The following is a 17,761-nucleotide window of genomic DNA, read 5'->3' as shown; positions in this document are numbered from 1 at the left end:
AATATTTATTATTATGATTATTAATTTTTATTATTATTATTATTATTGTTGTTGTTAATAAACATTTACTATTCGGGCAGTGCCGAAATGTAGGGTTTGAGTCCCTGTTCGGGCGCCAGAAAATGTCGGGGCGTGATAGGGTTCCGTGCGGAACCTTACTATTTCCGCACCCTGTTTAAAGAAGGTAGGCCCAATGGGGATTGGAGGGTCCTTAAATACAGAGAAAATGACCACAATTACCACTTAGCACTTATAATTATAATTGAAGTTAAATTATAAGGTTGGAATGGATGCCCAAAACATAAAAATGTGAAAATAATTATTTTATGGAATAAAAAGTAAAGTAATAAAGTCTAAATACCGATTTGATGCTGGTGAGAATCGAACCTGCGGTGTGAAGCGTTAGTGTCAGCAGTCGCTCACGCTACCATTAGGCTAAGCCGCTGGCTATATATGGTGTGCTTCTCTACGGACGATAATCGTAGGTATGCGCCTGCTGGACGCCGGAACTGCTCACGTACATGTACGAGGCGTTATCGTAGGCGGAAACGTTCGAGCCTTCCACTACCGCACTTGCACTCACTATTTTGTTCTTGATTTGCAAATTAATAACAAAGACGTTGTACTTGCACAAATATAATTATAACCGTTGTAATTGTACAAGTATAATCATAAACGTTGTAATTGTACAAAACGTAAGTATAAGACAATGCAAAGAAATTGAGCAAGGGATAGGCGAGGTAAACAATACTCCGACTAAGCCCTGATGTCTGCTCGTATGTGGCTGGCACCGTACTACTACTGAGTACTGACTCTTGTTGCTGGGCACAGCAACAAGGTGCAAAGTTTAACTTTTTTGTTTGCTGTTAGGCAGCAAACAGCATAGAATGTAGCCCTTCTAGAATTTATTTTAATATTTTAAATTATAATTTAACTTCGGGTACAGTACACTGCAAAACTTATAATGTGGCCTGAACATCTGCCAATGTTTCTCTTTTAAATAACTTTTTCGGACTCAGGGTTCGGAATAAATGAATACGAAGAAAAAGAGGATACTTTCAGATCATTATTTCACCAAAAATCTAAAATAATCCTTTGTCAAGATAAATCAATCGTAGGAACCGAGGTTTCACTTTCTTAAAAATTTACTTTTATTAGTCAGAAACAGAAATCTTGTTCTTCCAATAAAACATGACTTTTCTAAAATACGATATCAAGACAGTAATATTAATACCTCTCAAAAGAAAAGAAAAATTGAAAATGAACTAATAACATTCAAACCGTCAATTATAAAATTTACATTCTCGAAAGATGAGATTGTAATGTGGTCGCCGCTTAGAGCAAAACTATTTCATGCATTTGGGAAAAGCTGGAGTATAGTTGGGACATCCGAGATTTACATGTATACAGTAGTAATAGTATAACTTACAGTTACATTTATATAATTAATGTTGAGTCAGGATCACAATGAATTCTAGAAATTCTGAACTCCCTTAGAAATTACATTTTACAAAAGGAGTTAGATAAAAGAGGAATAAGACTGGATTTGTTCTCATTAAAACGCCTGATACCAAGCCCTTCAACCTTTACACATATGAACTTTAATAGAACTATCAAGATAATTTTTTAAAGTAATATCATTAATAATACAATATCAATGATATTTTAAAGTTTCTTCGTTATAAAGAAATAATTCGAAACAATTTTTTCTATCAGAAAATATGTATCTTAAATCTTACCTTTAGCGGCCAATGCTCAGTTCATTCATCCCATTTACAGAAGAAGCTTTACTATCACACAATGTCACTATAATTCATAAACCACTTAGGAAATAAGAACTTTCCACAATAGAAACTGACTAAAACTCAACATAACTTTTAATAAAAAACTGATAAAACAATGAAAAACCGTCCAACAAATCGAGCACCATTTTTAAAATTAACTAAATCCAAAGAAAAAACATAGCTGCCAACCTTCTGAAGATCTGCGTAAGAGAGATAAAATTTTGAAAATATTAAATTTGATTTTTTTTTTAAATGGCATATCAACTAAAATTTTTTGTAAATACAAAATTTTAAAAACTTATTTTAACTTTCTTATTGTGCAAACAAAAATTGCCAAGGAAATTCCAATTATTCCAATTGTAGGCAACATTGCAGGTGAACTATCCACCTTTGTCTTAGTAGTTAAAAGTATGAAGGAGAAATCACAATCTTTCAAATCAAAGTAGACGAGAATTCCTTATTTTTCTACTAAATCCTATTTCCGGTAAAACTGAACGAGATTCTTTCTATTTCCATGACCTTTGCAATCACAATTTCAAATTCTGGACTACCCGGTGTGTACATTCCACACTTTCGTTTTTCTTCCGTGACTGACGTTGCTAGCAGTGAAGAAATAGAAAAAGGTGTACCATTTATCTGCCTAATTAGTTCTAATTTTCCTGTATTTCTTTCGTTTTAAGGAGTGAATGAGTAGAAAAAGATCCACCTTTGTTGGTACATCTTGTGCTGACCTGTTTGGACGTTTTCATTAGTGGAAAACTTCTTTTATGACCCTAACTAGCTTACATTTCCTTGTATTTCCTTCGTTTTTTGCAGTGAGTGAATAGAATGAGATCGACCCTAGTTGTATCATCTACTATTGGCTTGTTTAAATGTTCAAGCGGAAGGACAACACCTATTACATTTCAAAATAGCTCATATTGTCTTATGTTGTTTCCGTTTTTATTATCGAATGAATAGATGTGCTTCAATACGTCTTTAAAATGGACGATAGTTATGAAAAATAAGTGTTCAAATGAATAGAAAAAGATCCACCCTAGATGTATAATCTACTATTGGCTTGTTTAAATGTTCATGCGGAAGGAAAGCACCTATCATGTTTCAAAATAGCTCATTAAAACTGTCCGGTAGGGCAGTTGTATAAGGGTTGATCGTCTATTGTCTTATATTGCTTCCGTTTTTTGCAGTAAATGAATAGAAAGGGATCCATCTTAGTTGTAACATCATGTGGTGGCCTTTTTGGACATTTTCATTAGTGGAATACTTTTTTTATCTCCCCAACTCATTCTAATTTCCCTATATTTCTTTCGTTCTTTGTAGTGAATGAATCGAAAGAGATTCATCCTAGATGCAACATCTAGTATTGCCTTATTTCAATGTTTCAGCAGCAGAAAAACTCCTATTAAGTTCCAAAATAACTCATATTTTCTTATATTTCTTTCGTTTTTTTAGTGAATGAATAGAAAAAGATCCACCCTAGTTGTAACATCTTGTGCTGGCCTGTTTGGACGCATTTATAAGCAGAAAACGTCTTTTATCACTTTAACCAGCTCAGATTTCCTTAAGTTTCCTTCGTTTTCAGTAGTCAATGAATAGAAAAAGATCCACCCTAGTTGTAACTTGTGCTGGCCTCTTTGGCCGCTTTCATTAGCAGAAAACTCCTTTTATCTGGTAACAACTAGCTCACATTTCTTATGTTTTCTTTGTTTTTGGCAGTGATTGAATAAAATAGATTGTCTATAGATGTATCGTTTAGTAATAGCTTGTTTTGACGTTCACGCAGCAAGAAAACTCCTTTTCCCTTGCTTAACTAGTTTCAATTTCCTAGAATTTTCTTCGTTTTTAGCAGTCAATCAATCCATCTTAGCTGTATCATCTAGTATTGACTTTTTTGAATGTTCTCGCAGCAGCAAAACCTCTTTTCTCTGGCTAAACTAGTTCCAAGATCCTAGTATTTCCTTCGTTTTTAGCAGTGTGTGGTTGGAAAGAGATGGATCTTAGTTGTATCATATAGTATTGAGTTGTTTGAATGTTCTCGCAGCAGCAAAACCTCTTTTCTCTGGCTAAACCAGTTCCAAGATCCTAGTGTTTCCTTCGTTTTTAGCAGTGTGTGGTTGGAAAGAGATGGATCTTAGTTGTATCATATAGTATTGAGTTGTTTGAATGTTCTCGCAGCAGCAAAACCTCTTTTCTCTGGCTAAACCAGTTCCAAGATCCTAGTGTTTCCTTCGTTTTTAGCAGTGATTGAATAGAAAAAGTAGTTCGCATGTTGTACGATTTAGTACTTGCTCGAATAGTTGTTCTCCTTACCCGGAAAACTTCTTATTAAAGGCTTCCCTGCGAGTGCAATCCACAGCTTTCCTAGTTATTAATACACTGAATCAGAAAACAATTACTTTTGTTTGTGCACAGGATACTCTGAATTGGAAGTTACGATTGCAGAATTAATGGAAAAGTAATGAATTCTCGTCTAGTTTGACTGGAAAGATTGAGATTTCTGCCTAAGTGTAAGAATAAATAAGCCAGATGTAGAAAATACACTCAGGGTTGCCTTTAATTAGAAGTTACGTTCCAGAAATAATGGAAAAATTAGGAATTCTCGTCTAGTTTGACTGTTAACATTGAGATTGCTGCTTTTTACATTTAATTGCTATGCAGGGAGGATAATTTACAAACAGGGTAGCCCGAATTTGCAGTTGCGATTACAAAATTAATGGAAAAATAGGTAATTCTCGTCTAGTTTGATTGGTAAGTTTGAGATTTTTGCTTCAATATATTAATAACTAAGGCGATGGTGGATTATACAAACAGGGTTGACCGAATTTGAAGTTACGTTTGCAAAATTAATGGAAAAATAAGGATTTTCTGAGATTTCTGCTTTAATGTATTAATAACTAAGTCAAAAGAGGATTGTACGAATTGGGTACTCTGAATTTGAAATTATGAATGCAGAATTAATAGAAAAATAAAGAATTCTCGTCTAGTATGACTAGTAAGATTGAGATTTCTTTCTACATTCTTTCTCTTTCATTTATCAAAACTAGAAGAGAATTTCTAATTTTTCCATTCAATCTTCTGACGAAATTTGAAATCCACACCTCTGGCTTAATTATTGATACACTGAAGCAGAAATCCTAATATTTCCGGCCAAACTAGACGTGAATTTCTTATTTTTCCATTAATTTTGCAATGGTAACTCCAAATTCAGGCTACCTTGTGTATCAGGGCTGGCTCTGAACCTGGGTTTTTGTGGGCCCTTGGGTAATAAAGCCTCAGCGGGCCCCTTCGAGGAGGAAATTATGTGGCGACGGCCAACTAGATTAAATATTATATAGTAAAAGAAAAACAATCTTAAAATAAAGGCCGCGCCTGCGGTCGCTATTCTGAAGATTAGCCCTTGTCCTTTTTGGCAGACATTTTCTTTAAAAGCATGTACTTTGTGCTTTGTTGATTCAACTTCTTGATTTGCTTTTATCGCTCCCTCAGGGTTTTATAAAAGCATGTACTACTTGTTGGGGGGGGGGGGGTGATAAGGGCCGGGAGTCCTTAGGAGCGATGAGGGCCCTGGCACATGCTGGGACAAACCGGGTGCTGACGCTGGCCCTGCTTCTATGGTGCATCACTGCGGGCATAACCAGATTTTATATAAATCCTATGACTGATTTTAAATATAAATAAAAACTACTTAATTATATTTAAGGGAAGTATTTCAGTGCTTATGTGTATTTAAATGTTCGCCTTTTGCGTAAAAAATTTTAATCTGTAAGATTTAATATATTTATTTGAATTTAATAAAAAGAAAACAGCTATTTTATAAAATATACACCCAGCGCTATCTAGGAAGGAATTTAGTACACTATGAGAAAAATAATCGTACAGCAAGCGCTACCTGTTGGAGAATTCTTAAACTATTTTCTCTGAATTGTTTATTAATATTACATTGCAAAATCCATTTGTATCCTCGAGAAAGCAATAAAATCTGTAGTTAAATTACTTGCAATTTTTGATGTTTTACAGCTTATTTTAGAAATTAGTCTTATTGATAGAAATCCACACCTTAAGTTGGGTTATGTGCTTATGTATAATTTTTTGTGCCAATGCATGCTAGAGCACTGAATATAGTTTGCAAATTGTTTTTTTCTGAATTTTTCATTTTTCGTCCATGTTTTTTTGTGGTGAATAAGGTGAGAACTGATTTTCCTCCTAATAATTATCACCGTTGCTTACCACAGCTGGGTTTTAGAAGGCTTTTCGATTACTTATGTACATATCGATGTCATATTCACTTTGTTACCTTTCATTATTCCAATTCTATATTTGTGCCTTTAAAAGGAATTCGTTACGGATAAAATATAAGTGTAATAACAGAACTAATTAATTCTAAATTTTTCTGAAACTAAATGCATGACTTCGATTATATGCTCTGGTGCACTCTTTTAAGTAATTCATTATTCAGAAATAAGGTAACCTCTCCACCTAGACGCGGCAAAATTAAGTGTAGAACCCAGAAAGTAAGTAAGATTAAGTTTCAAAAAAATTATGCTTCCAATTTTAGTAGAGAGGTACTATCCATTTACTTCTGCTTCTCTTTTAAAACTTTCAATGGCGAAAAATATTCAGCATCATTATTTACTTAATGATAGTAGTAGATATGCCCTCATACATATTAAAAGGTACTTTACCACTAATGAAGAGGAAACATTAAATCTGCTCAGACATTGGTTGATTGAACATGAGGTAAGTAATTGTCATAATCTGTTTATAAGACGTATTACTTAATTAGTTTTTGCGACTACCACTTTCATTTCGTTCTAGCATTATCCGCCTTTGGAACTTATATGGTGGTTTCATAAAGAAAGGATACTTTTTGTACCCACATACTTTTATATGTAAGTAAATTTTTAAACATTACTTAACTAATAATATTTTGCTGAGTAAATCCTGTCAACCAAGTATTGACTAAAGTAATTGAGTATTGAAGTAAACAGTTTTGTTTTTTATTTGTTCTGATAGTCTTTCTTTTATTTTGTGAGGTGAAAAAATTCTTATCGAATGTAAAATGATCTGATTCTTAGATCTCTTGGAATCTTGGCCTTTTTGTCATGTCAGAATTTGTGTATTATGTACCAAAAAATTGGTATAACAAGTAATATAAACTATGAGCTTTTGAATATTTAATAGACTGTTGTGAAATCAAGCAATGGACTAATTTGAACTATTTGCACTCGCTTGTATCGGTGTTTACACTTTCGATAGAATAATCTAACGAATTAAAAATTTCTAAATCTAACTAGGTTTTCCAAGTTCTTTGAAACGATCTTAAAATGATAACATTGTACAACAGTAATAAATATAGCTAATTATCATTTCTTATAAGTGAAGCTTATAAATGGGCAACAATAATAAGCATTGAAAGACCGCTGGGCATGCTTTCTTCATTTCTCGAATCTTCTCTGGAGAATTTGACACTACCAACTACAGTATTATTGATATCAGTTTCCCCTGATTTTGGAAGATTCAGTGCATTGATATCACATCAAAATAAATTCCAAATGATTTTTAACGATTTACATCTGACTTTGTCAAGACCCTTATTGTGATAATTTCTTTTTAATCCTGCCCTTGTTTAACGTAAATTTAGATAACAACAACTCCTTATTATGTAAGCACACTTATCTCGCAACATTTTCATCTATAATTTATTTGTAACTGTTGCTATGGGCCTTGATCTGTCAGAAAAGTAGTAACTTTTGTTTGATCCAAAAATAAACATTGAATGTTTTCTTCTATATCAGAGCGATTATAAAATGCGTAAAACTATAGAGGAAACTGTTTTTTTAAGTAATTGATTGAATTAAGACAACTATACATAAAACTTTTTAGATAGGGATAGTTTTTGATGAGTTGGTTCCGTTTCATAAGGACTTGGCTTTTTAGAAGAATAGTTAATTTTTTTATGGAAAAACGCAGTGATAAAATATTAGTTAAATTCAATATTTGTTACAAGTGTACTAAGTTTGTGATATGATGATCTATGATATTCCAGAGAAATGATCAAGAGCAGAACCTTCATTTATGAATCTTATGTTCGCGAGGAATTATACCTTCGCAGTTTAATAATAGTTTATTAGAATTTTGCACATATTAATATATTTGCACATATTACCTCTATCCCCTACTTTAATTTTAAAGTTATCAGATAAAAATTGTTACTCTGATATATCTATTAAGTTTATGCTTTTATAAATATCTGGTATTTAAACAAAAACAAAACTTTTTATAATTTTTACGAAGGTTTTTCCAGTTATTGTAAGTTAAAGCCACCTTATCCTTGTAAGAATTGAACTGAGTAATTTTGCAGAAAGAGAGGTTACCGAAACTATTTATATCAAGTTCTTGAAGAAATCTATTCTCTGCCCCATGAAAGTGTAGACAAACGAATATTTGGAATAATGTCTGATGTCTTATGCGCCTTAATCAATAGAATTAATCATACAACTGACGATTCTTTGAAGTTTTTCATCAGTGAAATCAATGATAATGTAATAGTTAAGGTAATGAACTTTATTAATGTTAAAAATGTGGAGCTCACATAAACTTGAGTTTCTGTTTGATATCGATATTTTTTAAATTATATACTTTCTTTAATGTTTCAAATAAAGTAGTTAATATATTATGTTTTAGATAATGGAAATGTTAGAGATTAATTCTTTGACGAGATCTCCAATTTTTGATGTGAAAACCTGTTCATTCGTCAATCAAGAATGTATGCAAATTTTTGCCTACCGACATATAAAGTATATGCTGTCTCTACCTACAGAATATTCTCTTAACTCAATTGTAGAGATCCATACAAAACGGTGGACATCCAATTTCCTGACTCCAGTTTTAAAGGAACATATTAATGAGGTAAGGCATTAGAACATTTTTTATTGAACTCGATGATTAAAAAAGTAATTAAACGTGTTCAATTAAAAAATAACTTAGCGCGATCAACTTCTTTCTATAGATATTGTCAGTGATTCCTGTACAGAAAGTAATTGAGGAAATCAAGGAACTAGTTAATGAGTCACATTTTAATTGGAAATATGTATTTATAATAATTAGTGTTATGGTAAAAAATATCGACAATACTCTCGCTATTAAAGGTAATTTTACTAATCAGGACTGAATTTGCAGTGCCCTGAATGTTTCTTTCTGCAAAAAGTAAAAAAGTTGGCTCATAGCATTTTAATTAGCAAACACCAGCTTTAATTTTGAAATAGCATAAATAAGATACACTTTTAACCATTTTCAAAATTAGAATTATTAAGAGCAGTTCTACAATAGATTTAAAAAAAAAATACCTATGCATTGGAAGTACAGATTCAGATCCAGTTGGCAATGCCACATGGTTAGATGTTTTTCGACTAGAAAAGAAAGGAAGATTGCAATGTGTGTTTTTATAAATTATCTAAGTACGTACGTACCTTTGTTGACTCACGATTTAATTCAGGCTTCATTGCAGTTCGCCTATTTCATATTATTGTGTCTAAGATCATTTTTATAAAATTAAATGTAATGCAAATTTCTCCTATGCAGTTTACGCAGTTCGGAGGAATTTTAAATTAAGATTAATCTGATTAAGAACAAGTAAAAGATTTTTCGACTTAGTTTGTGTTTTTCCTCTTATTTCAAACATTTTTTTTTCACGAAAAGGGCTACTAACTAACTACAACTATTATCCTCCTAGGCTATTTATTATATAATGAAATTTATTTATTATTTAGTGAAATTTATTCATTTTTCATAAAATATTGAGTAGAATTGACAGAAATTGGAATTATATATTATTCATTTATATTATCAATTCGAGTTTGTGAACTGGAAGTAGGTTTACTATGACCTCAGTTTCTTATTAAATAATTAAAACTATTACCTTTTAGGAGTTGTTGATACATGGCTAAAGCAGTCCTTAAATGAAGAACACATGAAAAGTTTATATCTTGCTGTGTTAATAGCTAGACATTGTTGTTATGAAAAAGCCAGATATTTTCAAAGTTATGCCAATTGGTTTAGTTCAATAAATTTCAAAAATTCAAAATTTTTCGCACTATTTTTCAAATTTCTCACAGATATTGTACCATACGAGCCACCACTTTATTTAAAAATTCATCTGAATAAGGTTTGTTATTAATATTATTTATTATTAATATTATTAATGTGTTTATTTAAAAATTATTATCAAAGATAGAAATTATTTACTATAATTTTGTTTGTTAGGTTCCTTCTGCACCACAGGGTTGTCAAAGTTTACTCATGGATTATATTTTATTAGCGAAAACAAGACTGGCTGATTTAAATGAGGCTAGAGAATATATAGGTCTTTTCGGAGATTTCCATGAAACTGATGAGGTTAATTGATTTTATTTTTTAATTATGGAAGTTAATTAATTTTAAAATTAAATTTAAAAACCATGTACGTATTATTGTATTTTTTAGGAAGGACAACAAACAGATGTTGCAAGAGTAATTGCTTATTATATAGAAAACAAAGAGATTGCTAAACCGTTGCTGGAGGCGTATGTTCTAAGAAGGCAGTATTATGAAAAAGTATTTCTTAAGCAGTTATTGAAAGTGTCTGAACGTGAGGATGTTTACAGGGCAGAAGTTATTCGTAAATTACACTCAATGGGGAAAATTCCAACATCTTTATTCAATTCGTGGAACAATCTTTAACAGATATGAAGGTTAAAAAGATTAATTTCTGTGATTAGAAATAAATTACTTCTCGCCTTTTACCGACCAGAGGTACTGCAAGTCAATTCTACTATACTTAAAATTATCCTGGGTTGATGGTCAGCGAAATGGAGAAGGAAATATAGCAGAAATGGGAGTTACTGTTGAGGAGGAGAGTGTCATAATATTTGTCGAGAATTTATCGGTACAAAAAAGTTCTTTTTATTTAAAATCTTTAATGATTTAAATTACGAAAAAGCTCAATCTGTAATTTTTTTCGAAGAAAGCTCGTACCACTTTCATCAGAAGTAAGCTTAATTGTTGATCGATGATGTTAAGAAAATGTTCAAATGAAACATGAATTGATTCGAATGAATGCATTATATAATTCCATGCTAGAACATGTGTCTTTGAGGGCTTCAAATACAAACATTTATAGCCGCTGGTTGGACCCTTTCTTTCTCATTAGAAGCAAAGAAAAACTTCCAAAATCAATGTTTTATCAGTTTATACTAGTTTTTACAAAATGATCTATGTGTATCCACTGTAACTCAAAAATAAGAGCTAAAGGTTGGAATTTAATCTAACAATTGGTATCGAAGCTAAATTCTTCCTTTGTTTCATATTGCACTATTACAAACTAATATCAAATTTAATGAGGGTACCACTATAAATCGTTGAGCATGGAATGAGGGATTATTATGATATAATGGAATTGCCATAAGAGTTTAATTAAAAGCAGGATTACTTCAACTTATTTTATAAGATTGAACCGTTAGTATTATTAAAATAGTGACTTGCAACATACTTGTTTCAAATTTTGAATGTGTCATGAATAAAGTTAATGAGTTATTATTTCTTTCTTTATGCTCACATAAAAATACAACTTCAAAGAGATAGAAGACAGTCCCTGTCAGAGGAGAGGGTTCATATTTTGGTGAACCAAAAGAAGAAATATAATGAATCTAAAAGAAGTCATGATTGTGATTTAGAATACAACCAGGCTTCAAGAGGAAGGGACTGAATAAAAGTGGTTAAGAAGAACAATGACAAGGATTACTGGATATATTGGATTGATGAGAGGATTACTATCACAGTCCTCTGTTTGATCGACAATAATGACGATAATGGCAAAACTGAATAGAGTTTTAACAAATAGGTAAATGAAAGCAGCATAGAGAATAAAGCGAGAATCAGTTAAATGAATAAAATTCAACAAAAAATAACGAGACACGAGTCATTTTGAAGAAAATTGTTACTTGAAGTCCTGAATAGAAGAGAATTGGAATAGGAAAGCCAGTCATCTGAATTATGGAAAGTATGTAGAAGTACTTTCTTTTCATGAAAGAAAGTTTAGATCGACAAAATTTCAAAACTAATTCCAAGGAAGGAGAAAAAAGGTTTTACGAAGCACGTACGAAAAGTGTGTGTTTTTTATTCAGAGTAAGCCCTTCCATACAGGTATCCAAAAAAATAGTCAAAATGTTATCAATGCGGAAGAGAATCAAAACTTTGTTTCATTTCTTTTATGAAACTTTGACGCAAATTAGGTGGTGGAAAAGAAGGATAGTTGTCGTTCTAGTCACTTGCAGCAATATCCCCCTGTCACCACTGCTCCTTGGATGGACTGAGAATTTTACCCCAACATTCAGAATATTTTGGATTTTATCTACAATAAGAAAGACAACATTCACAGAATCTAAAATAATATAGGTCTATTTTTAAGAGTGGATAATAAAATTATGACCTTAGACCTTTTTTTATTATTATTATTGTGGGATGTAACATAGCAAAAACGTTTTCATAGATTTCTTTTTTTAACCTGAGATAATAAATAATAGTAAATAATCAAAAAAACTGTTTTCTTCATATTCAATGTTAGGTATAAATTGTGTCTATACTTTGGATTTGAAACATGTTTAGGGCCTAGTTGGAAAGTAAAGAGATTAACAGACTGTTACGATTTCATGAAGCTGTGTTTAGAATACATTACAAAACTAATAGCAGCTTGCTGATTTCCATTATTACATAACAAACCTTTTTGTGGAAAATATACTAACTAATTAGAAGTAACATTAAAACGGTCTGTGTTAGTCATGTTTCAAAATTCGATTAAGGGGACTTCTAGGAAAGAGAAGTAGTGGTCTCTCTTTAAGGTCATTTCTTAAAATATTGTATCAGTAATATATTATTAATAGTAATGTAATTAGGGTGGAATCCTGGCTCTCTGCTGAGCCATGGCTTAGGATGGCTCTGCCAGCCGCTTTTTCAGAAACATTTCTCTTTACATCACATTCGAAGCTAAGATAAAAATTTTTACAATGAAAATGAAATAGCCGGCCCAGGACTAAATTTTATTAGCTCTGTGTTCTAAAATTATTTTGCTATAATTAGAAAAAAAAACCTAAATACTACTCCTGAGTATTTACGTCTAACTACGAAAAAGGTGCTAGGGTCTCAAATTTCTAAAACTGTATTCTACATAATATCAGAACTATGGTCGAATGTCGTACTAAGAATTTTTTACAAGATCCTAACTTAGTGTGCCTTTAAAATTTTAGCTTCAGTGGCGCCTTGAGTCCAATAGTAGTTTACTTGACTGTAAACAATCATGTTCGTACAATTTATGAACTTAAATTGAGAAAAGGTGTATACCCGTTATTAATTAAATGACTTAGGCAAGCGAATCTCATTGTTTAGGCACCAATGCGTTACTGGAGGATGAGCAAAGCACCTGTCCGGCTGGTATCGGATTCGAAAATGTGTACAAGTCATAGGGTGCTAATTATGGTGAATTGGACTATGTTCCAATATTTCGTTCTTCGTAATTTTACCGGTCATTGTGCTGACTTTAAATGTACTATTTTAGTGCTTCCTGTATGGCATTTATTATCATTAAGTAGTGTCTAGCTCTTTTATTTAATAACTTAGTTCCTGTTTACAGCAATAGGAGCGTGGCTACCCCTAAGTGCGTTAAGACAAAAATATATTTAATTTTTTTTAAGGCACTTAATAATCTAAGACCTTCTCAGAGCACTTTTTTTATTGAGTTTCAATTTCAGAAATTGCAGTAATATCAAACCATCCAAAAGCAATTACTATTCATTGAAAGCGTTCTGAGGACTATCTTTAATTGTATGAGGATTGTTTTGTTTCAGAAATTAGAGTAAACGAAAGAGAACAGAAGGCCCTTGCTCAAAACAATAACCTTTACATTACAGGAATCAGGATCTTTAGTTATATTCTCATGCTCTATTTTGCTGTATTCTTTGGTTTAGATCAAGGATGAGCAACTCGCGGCCCGCCAAGCATTTCTAAAATTATTTATTTTATCGACTTTCTCCCATCAATATATTGTTATAAAATTAATTATAATAAAATGGTAGTACGTACATACTAAACCTAAATATTTTTTTATGGCGAGTTACTTGTCGACGACGTTTTTTAACATGCAATACGAACTCGCCGCGTCTGCGCGATTTTTTTGTGACGAGATACACACTTGTCGGTGACTTGTTCAAACATGCGATGCGTTTCGTACGAAGTTTCGTAAATTATTAATAAGAGTTAATCTATGTGCGGCCCGCCAAAAAAAATTAAAATTTAAATTGGCCCATTGATTAAAAAGGTTGCTCACCCCTGGTTTATATTAATGCCAGTAGAATGCTCTAAAGTAAAGCAATCGTAATCATATGACTGCTTAGTACGTAAGGTTATAAACTACCATTGTAATTGTGAATTATTTTTGATTATTTCATTTCTTAATGACAGAAATGACGGAGGTAAAGAGATTTGATATCACTTCAGAAGTTATGGATTTTATTCTTGATATTAAGTACGAACGAATTTGTGGGAGTGATGTTACACTTGAAACAGTTAAATTGTTCAAAGAGATAATTTCCAACACCAACTGGAAGACAGCTAATGAACTTATCCACATGATTAAACTTCATGGTAGAACCATTACAAAAAATACACCGTTACATTCATCTGTTGCAAATATGGTAAGAAGGATACTAAAGATAATTAGAGAAGAGTATGTTACTTTGTTGAAGAACAAACAAGATGACAGTTATGAAGAGTCACTTCATAAAATTGTCACCAGCGAGGGATATAGTGATGATTATAAAAAGGAGTTGCCTCAGTTAAAGTTGGCGATTATTGATCATCTTAATGAATTTGAAATCGAACTGGAATCTAGTGCTGAAAATATTGCGCAACAAGCTTCAGAACATATTCATTCTAATGAAATTATTATGACTTTAGGTGCTAATGATACTGTCAAAGCGTTCCTTAAAAAAGCTGCAACTTCTAGAAAGTTTGAGGTTGGTAAGCGCCTTTATTTTTCATAATTTAAGTTTACAGAAAAGTAGCCAAACCATTTGCTTTTATTTTATTCATTATTAAATAGACATTTTGACTATTATTTGCCTAGAACAAATTAACATTTCATTTTACTTGTCAGTTGTATGTACTTTTCATTAATCACTGAAATCAAATTATGTCGCTGATTTTATCTGTCGCAGGATGCAGTTTTTTTAAATAAAAATAATTTAAAAAAAAATATGGTTGCACCGAAGTGATAAAATTCACATACGATTAAACCCAAAAGTTCTTTACTTTTTTCCCCAACAGATAAGTTTAAGAAAAATTACTTGTCCAATGATCCCATTCACGTTGCTATTCTTGCGTAATTTTGCATGATTTAGCATAACACTGATCAAGGCTGTTGGAAAAATAGTGGGATAAATACGTGTGAAAAAAGCCGAGAAATTCTTGTTTTAGATCTTCATTCGTTCATATTTCTTTCAAATCAGTTAATGATTAACCCATTTGAATAATATATATAATATTATATATAATTTTTTTTTTGTTAAGGTCATTATTGCCGCTACAGAACCTTTTCATGAAGGGCACAAAATGGCTTGCAGTCTTGGACCAAGAATTCCAACAACTGTCATATCAGACTCTGCTATTTTTGCCATAATGTCTCGAGTGAATAAAGTGATAATTGGCACAGAAACAGTGATGGCTAATGGAGGATTGAGAGCGGTTTGCGGGACACATGTTGTAGCGTTGGCAGCCCATCATTATTCAGTTCCTGTCATTGTTTTGGCGCCACTGGAACAACTTGCACCACAATATCTGTGCTCCTATGATGAAGATTCTTTTAATACTTTTGTTTCACCAGAAGGAGTTGTTAAATATTCTGATGGAGATGTTTTATCTAGGGTTCACGTTTATAATCCAGTATATGATTATGTACCGCCAGATCTTGTCACCTTGTTTATATCAAACAATGGTGGACATTCACCTTCTTATGTGTACAGACTGCTAACCGAATTATATCACCCAGAAGATACTGGTGATTTATAGTATGTATTACAAACAATAATATATATTTTAATTAATGTATTTATTTAAAATGTTTTATTTATGTAAACCTGTTTGCTATGAGCTTCTTCCAGTTTTTGCAGTACTCAGAATGCAAGCAATTTAATCCCAGAAAATTAAATATTAAAGGTATAAATTCCCCTAGAAAGAAGGCAAATTTACTCCAGTGCCTTAATGTCTGAAAGTAGCCTCTTCATTGGAAACTTTACAGCTAAAACTTTTACTGCAAAGAGTAAGTCCTTAAATAACCTAGATGTTCTGGATATTGTCGTGATACGCGTTCGGAAAGTCTCTAGAAAGTCTGCAAACTAGTAGATTCTTAAAAAGGCGCTTGAAGTATTTTTAAGAGAATGACTGTTTAGTATTAAATAAATGCTGTATATAAATTAAATAACTTGCGTACGGAAAATATAATTGGTAAAAACTATTCTATGTTTTGTCAGTATTCATATTTCAATTAAAAAAATTTGCATACCATTCCAAGAATAGACCATTTAGAGAGCACTTGATCCTTATAAGACCAAACAAATTTTTGAGTTAATGCATGCAGTTGGCCTCAATATTCGTGAATTTCAATTTTTAAGAGTTTCTCGTTCAGTGCCTAAAGGTCTTTGGTAATGGTAACGGTGCTAAACGCCTTATATACTGGCATGAAAATTCTAAGGGTTTTCCTCTTTTAAAAACCTTAAACCTAAGCCTTTGATTTGACCTAAGCCTTAAGCATCTCCTTTTTAGAATAGTTGTAGGTTTGAAGATAAAATCTATCAACTCCTAAGTTAGTTCCATTGTTCGAATTTCTAGTTCTCTATAAATCTATATAATCAGTTCAGCTTGCTGAATACATTTTTTGTTAAATTCTTAAATTTAAAAAAGGAATCTAATTTATTTTTCGAACAACGAAGTCCACAACACGTAATGCAAAATTGATTACTCTAGTATTATTTTCTTAATTTTAGATTTTGCATCTAATTTTTTATTACGACCCCCTCCTATTAATCAGACAAAAAGTTTCTGTGTTTATTACACTTTTGAAAGTAATAATTAAAAGGCTAATAATTTTTTTATAGTTAATACCATCTCAAAATAAATCAAATACTGGATATCGTTTTTAAAATGTTACACAAGTTAGCAGTTGGCTTCATTGCTACTATTTAAATTTGAGAGGTTATTTACATTTCGTGTGGAAAACGAATACTTAAGTTTACTTTTCACCGAACTAAGTTTCTCAAAACAATATGGCCAAACATCATCCAGATTTGATATTTTGTCGAAAACAACCGGGAGTGGGTAGGTACTACATTGTTAAGTAGTAGAAAAACAAATATGCTATGACGAAATCAAATTAATTCGATTTATTTGAAGTTCATTAATATTTTCTTTCTTATTTTCGACAGCTATTGGACGATTGTGTGAAAAGTGTGATGGAAAATGTGTCATATGTGATTCATATGTAAGGCCATGCACTTTAGTAAGGATATGCGATGAATGTAATTATGGATCATATCAGGGAAGATGTGTAATATGTGGAGGACCAGGGGTATCGGATGCTTACTATTGCAAGGAATGTACTGTTCAGGAAAAAGATGTAAGTAATAAAACCTAATACCATATTTTGCTCAGGTTAAAAACAGTAGACTGAAAAAAAAATATTACAACTAATGTAATTTTTATTTCCAGAGAGATGGATGTCCAAAAATAGTAAACTTAGGCAGTTCAAAAACAGATTTGTTCTACGAACGAAAAAAATATGGTTTCAAAAAAAGATAGTGCAACTTGTTTATTTGTATTTTTTTCCAAAGAAGTCACAAATTTTGTATTTATATTTTTACTTAAATTATAGTTAGCAACATGACATTTTTAATTTT

At 31.8% G+C, this 17,761-nt stretch overlaps 4 protein-coding genes across 6 annotated transcripts in view; 3 read left to right on the top strand and 1 right to left on the bottom strand.

The window, feature by feature from the left end:
* Positions 1 to 1,930, bottom strand: part of dtn (transmembrane protein 132C dtn) — a 303,420-nt gene extending 301,490 nt beyond the window's left edge. The window contains exon 1 of the mRNA XM_074128112.1: positions 1,740 to 1,930. The gene's annotated coding sequence lies outside the window, so the exon portion shown is untranslated. The remainder of the gene's footprint in view (positions 1 to 1,739) is intronic.
* A 4,094-nt stretch (positions 1,931 to 6,024) lies between these two features.
* LOC141454166 (Fanconi anemia group A protein homolog) lies at positions 6,025 to 11,357 on the top strand. Its single transcript, XM_074128113.1, has 9 exons — positions 6,025 to 6,295; positions 6,405 to 6,521; positions 6,600 to 6,673; positions 8,146 to 8,338; positions 8,469 to 8,693; positions 8,794 to 8,932; positions 9,710 to 9,948; positions 10,047 to 10,178; positions 10,266 to 11,357. The coding sequence occupies exons 1-9, from the start codon at positions 6,185 to 6,187 to the stop codon at positions 10,500 to 10,502; spliced, it is 1,467 nt and encodes a 488-aa protein (XP_073984214.1). The 5' UTR covers positions 6,025 to 6,184; the 3' UTR covers positions 10,503 to 11,357.
* A 2,691-nt stretch (positions 11,358 to 14,048) lies between these two features.
* On the top strand, positions 14,049 to 16,982 carry eIF2Bbeta (eukaryotic translation initiation factor 2B subunit beta). Of its 3 annotated transcripts, none has more exons than XM_074128116.1 (3): positions 14,049 to 14,827; positions 15,381 to 15,877; positions 15,961 to 16,093. In XM_074128116.1, exons 1-3 carry the CDS (start codon positions 14,267 to 14,269, stop codon positions 16,076 to 16,078), a joined length of 1,176 nt encoding a protein of 391 aa, XP_073984217.1. In that variant the 5' UTR covers positions 14,049 to 14,266; the 3' UTR covers positions 16,079 to 16,093. The 3 variants fall into 3 exon arrangements, with proteins under 3 accessions (XP_073984217.1, XP_073984218.1, XP_073984219.1); XM_074128117.1 differs by having other exon boundaries at positions 14,052 to 14,827; positions 15,971 to 16,031; XM_074128118.1 differs by lacking the exon at positions 15,961 to 16,093 and adding an exon at positions 16,964 to 16,982 and having other exon boundaries at positions 14,055 to 14,827.
* Positions 16,983 to 17,023: 41 nt separating this feature from the next.
* Phf5a (PHD finger protein 5a) lies at positions 17,024 to 17,748 on the top strand. The gene is made up of 3 exons (XM_074128133.1): positions 17,024 to 17,183; positions 17,291 to 17,481; positions 17,574 to 17,748. The coding sequence occupies exons 1-3, from the start codon at positions 17,132 to 17,134 to the stop codon at positions 17,661 to 17,663; spliced, it is 333 nt and encodes a 110-aa protein (XP_073984234.1). The 5' UTR covers positions 17,024 to 17,131; the 3' UTR covers positions 17,664 to 17,748.
* Positions 17,749 to 17,761: the final 13 nt, after the last annotated feature.

Source organism: Rhodnius prolixus, unplaced genomic scaffold (assembly GCF_049639745.1).
Source record: "Rhodnius prolixus isolate KJV_2025 unplaced genomic scaffold, Rpr scaffold_9, whole genome shotgun sequence".
NCBI classification, from domain to species: Eukaryota; Metazoa; Arthropoda; class Insecta; order Hemiptera; family Reduviidae; genus Rhodnius; species Rhodnius prolixus.
This window is presented reverse-complemented; position numbering and strand designations above follow the sequence as displayed.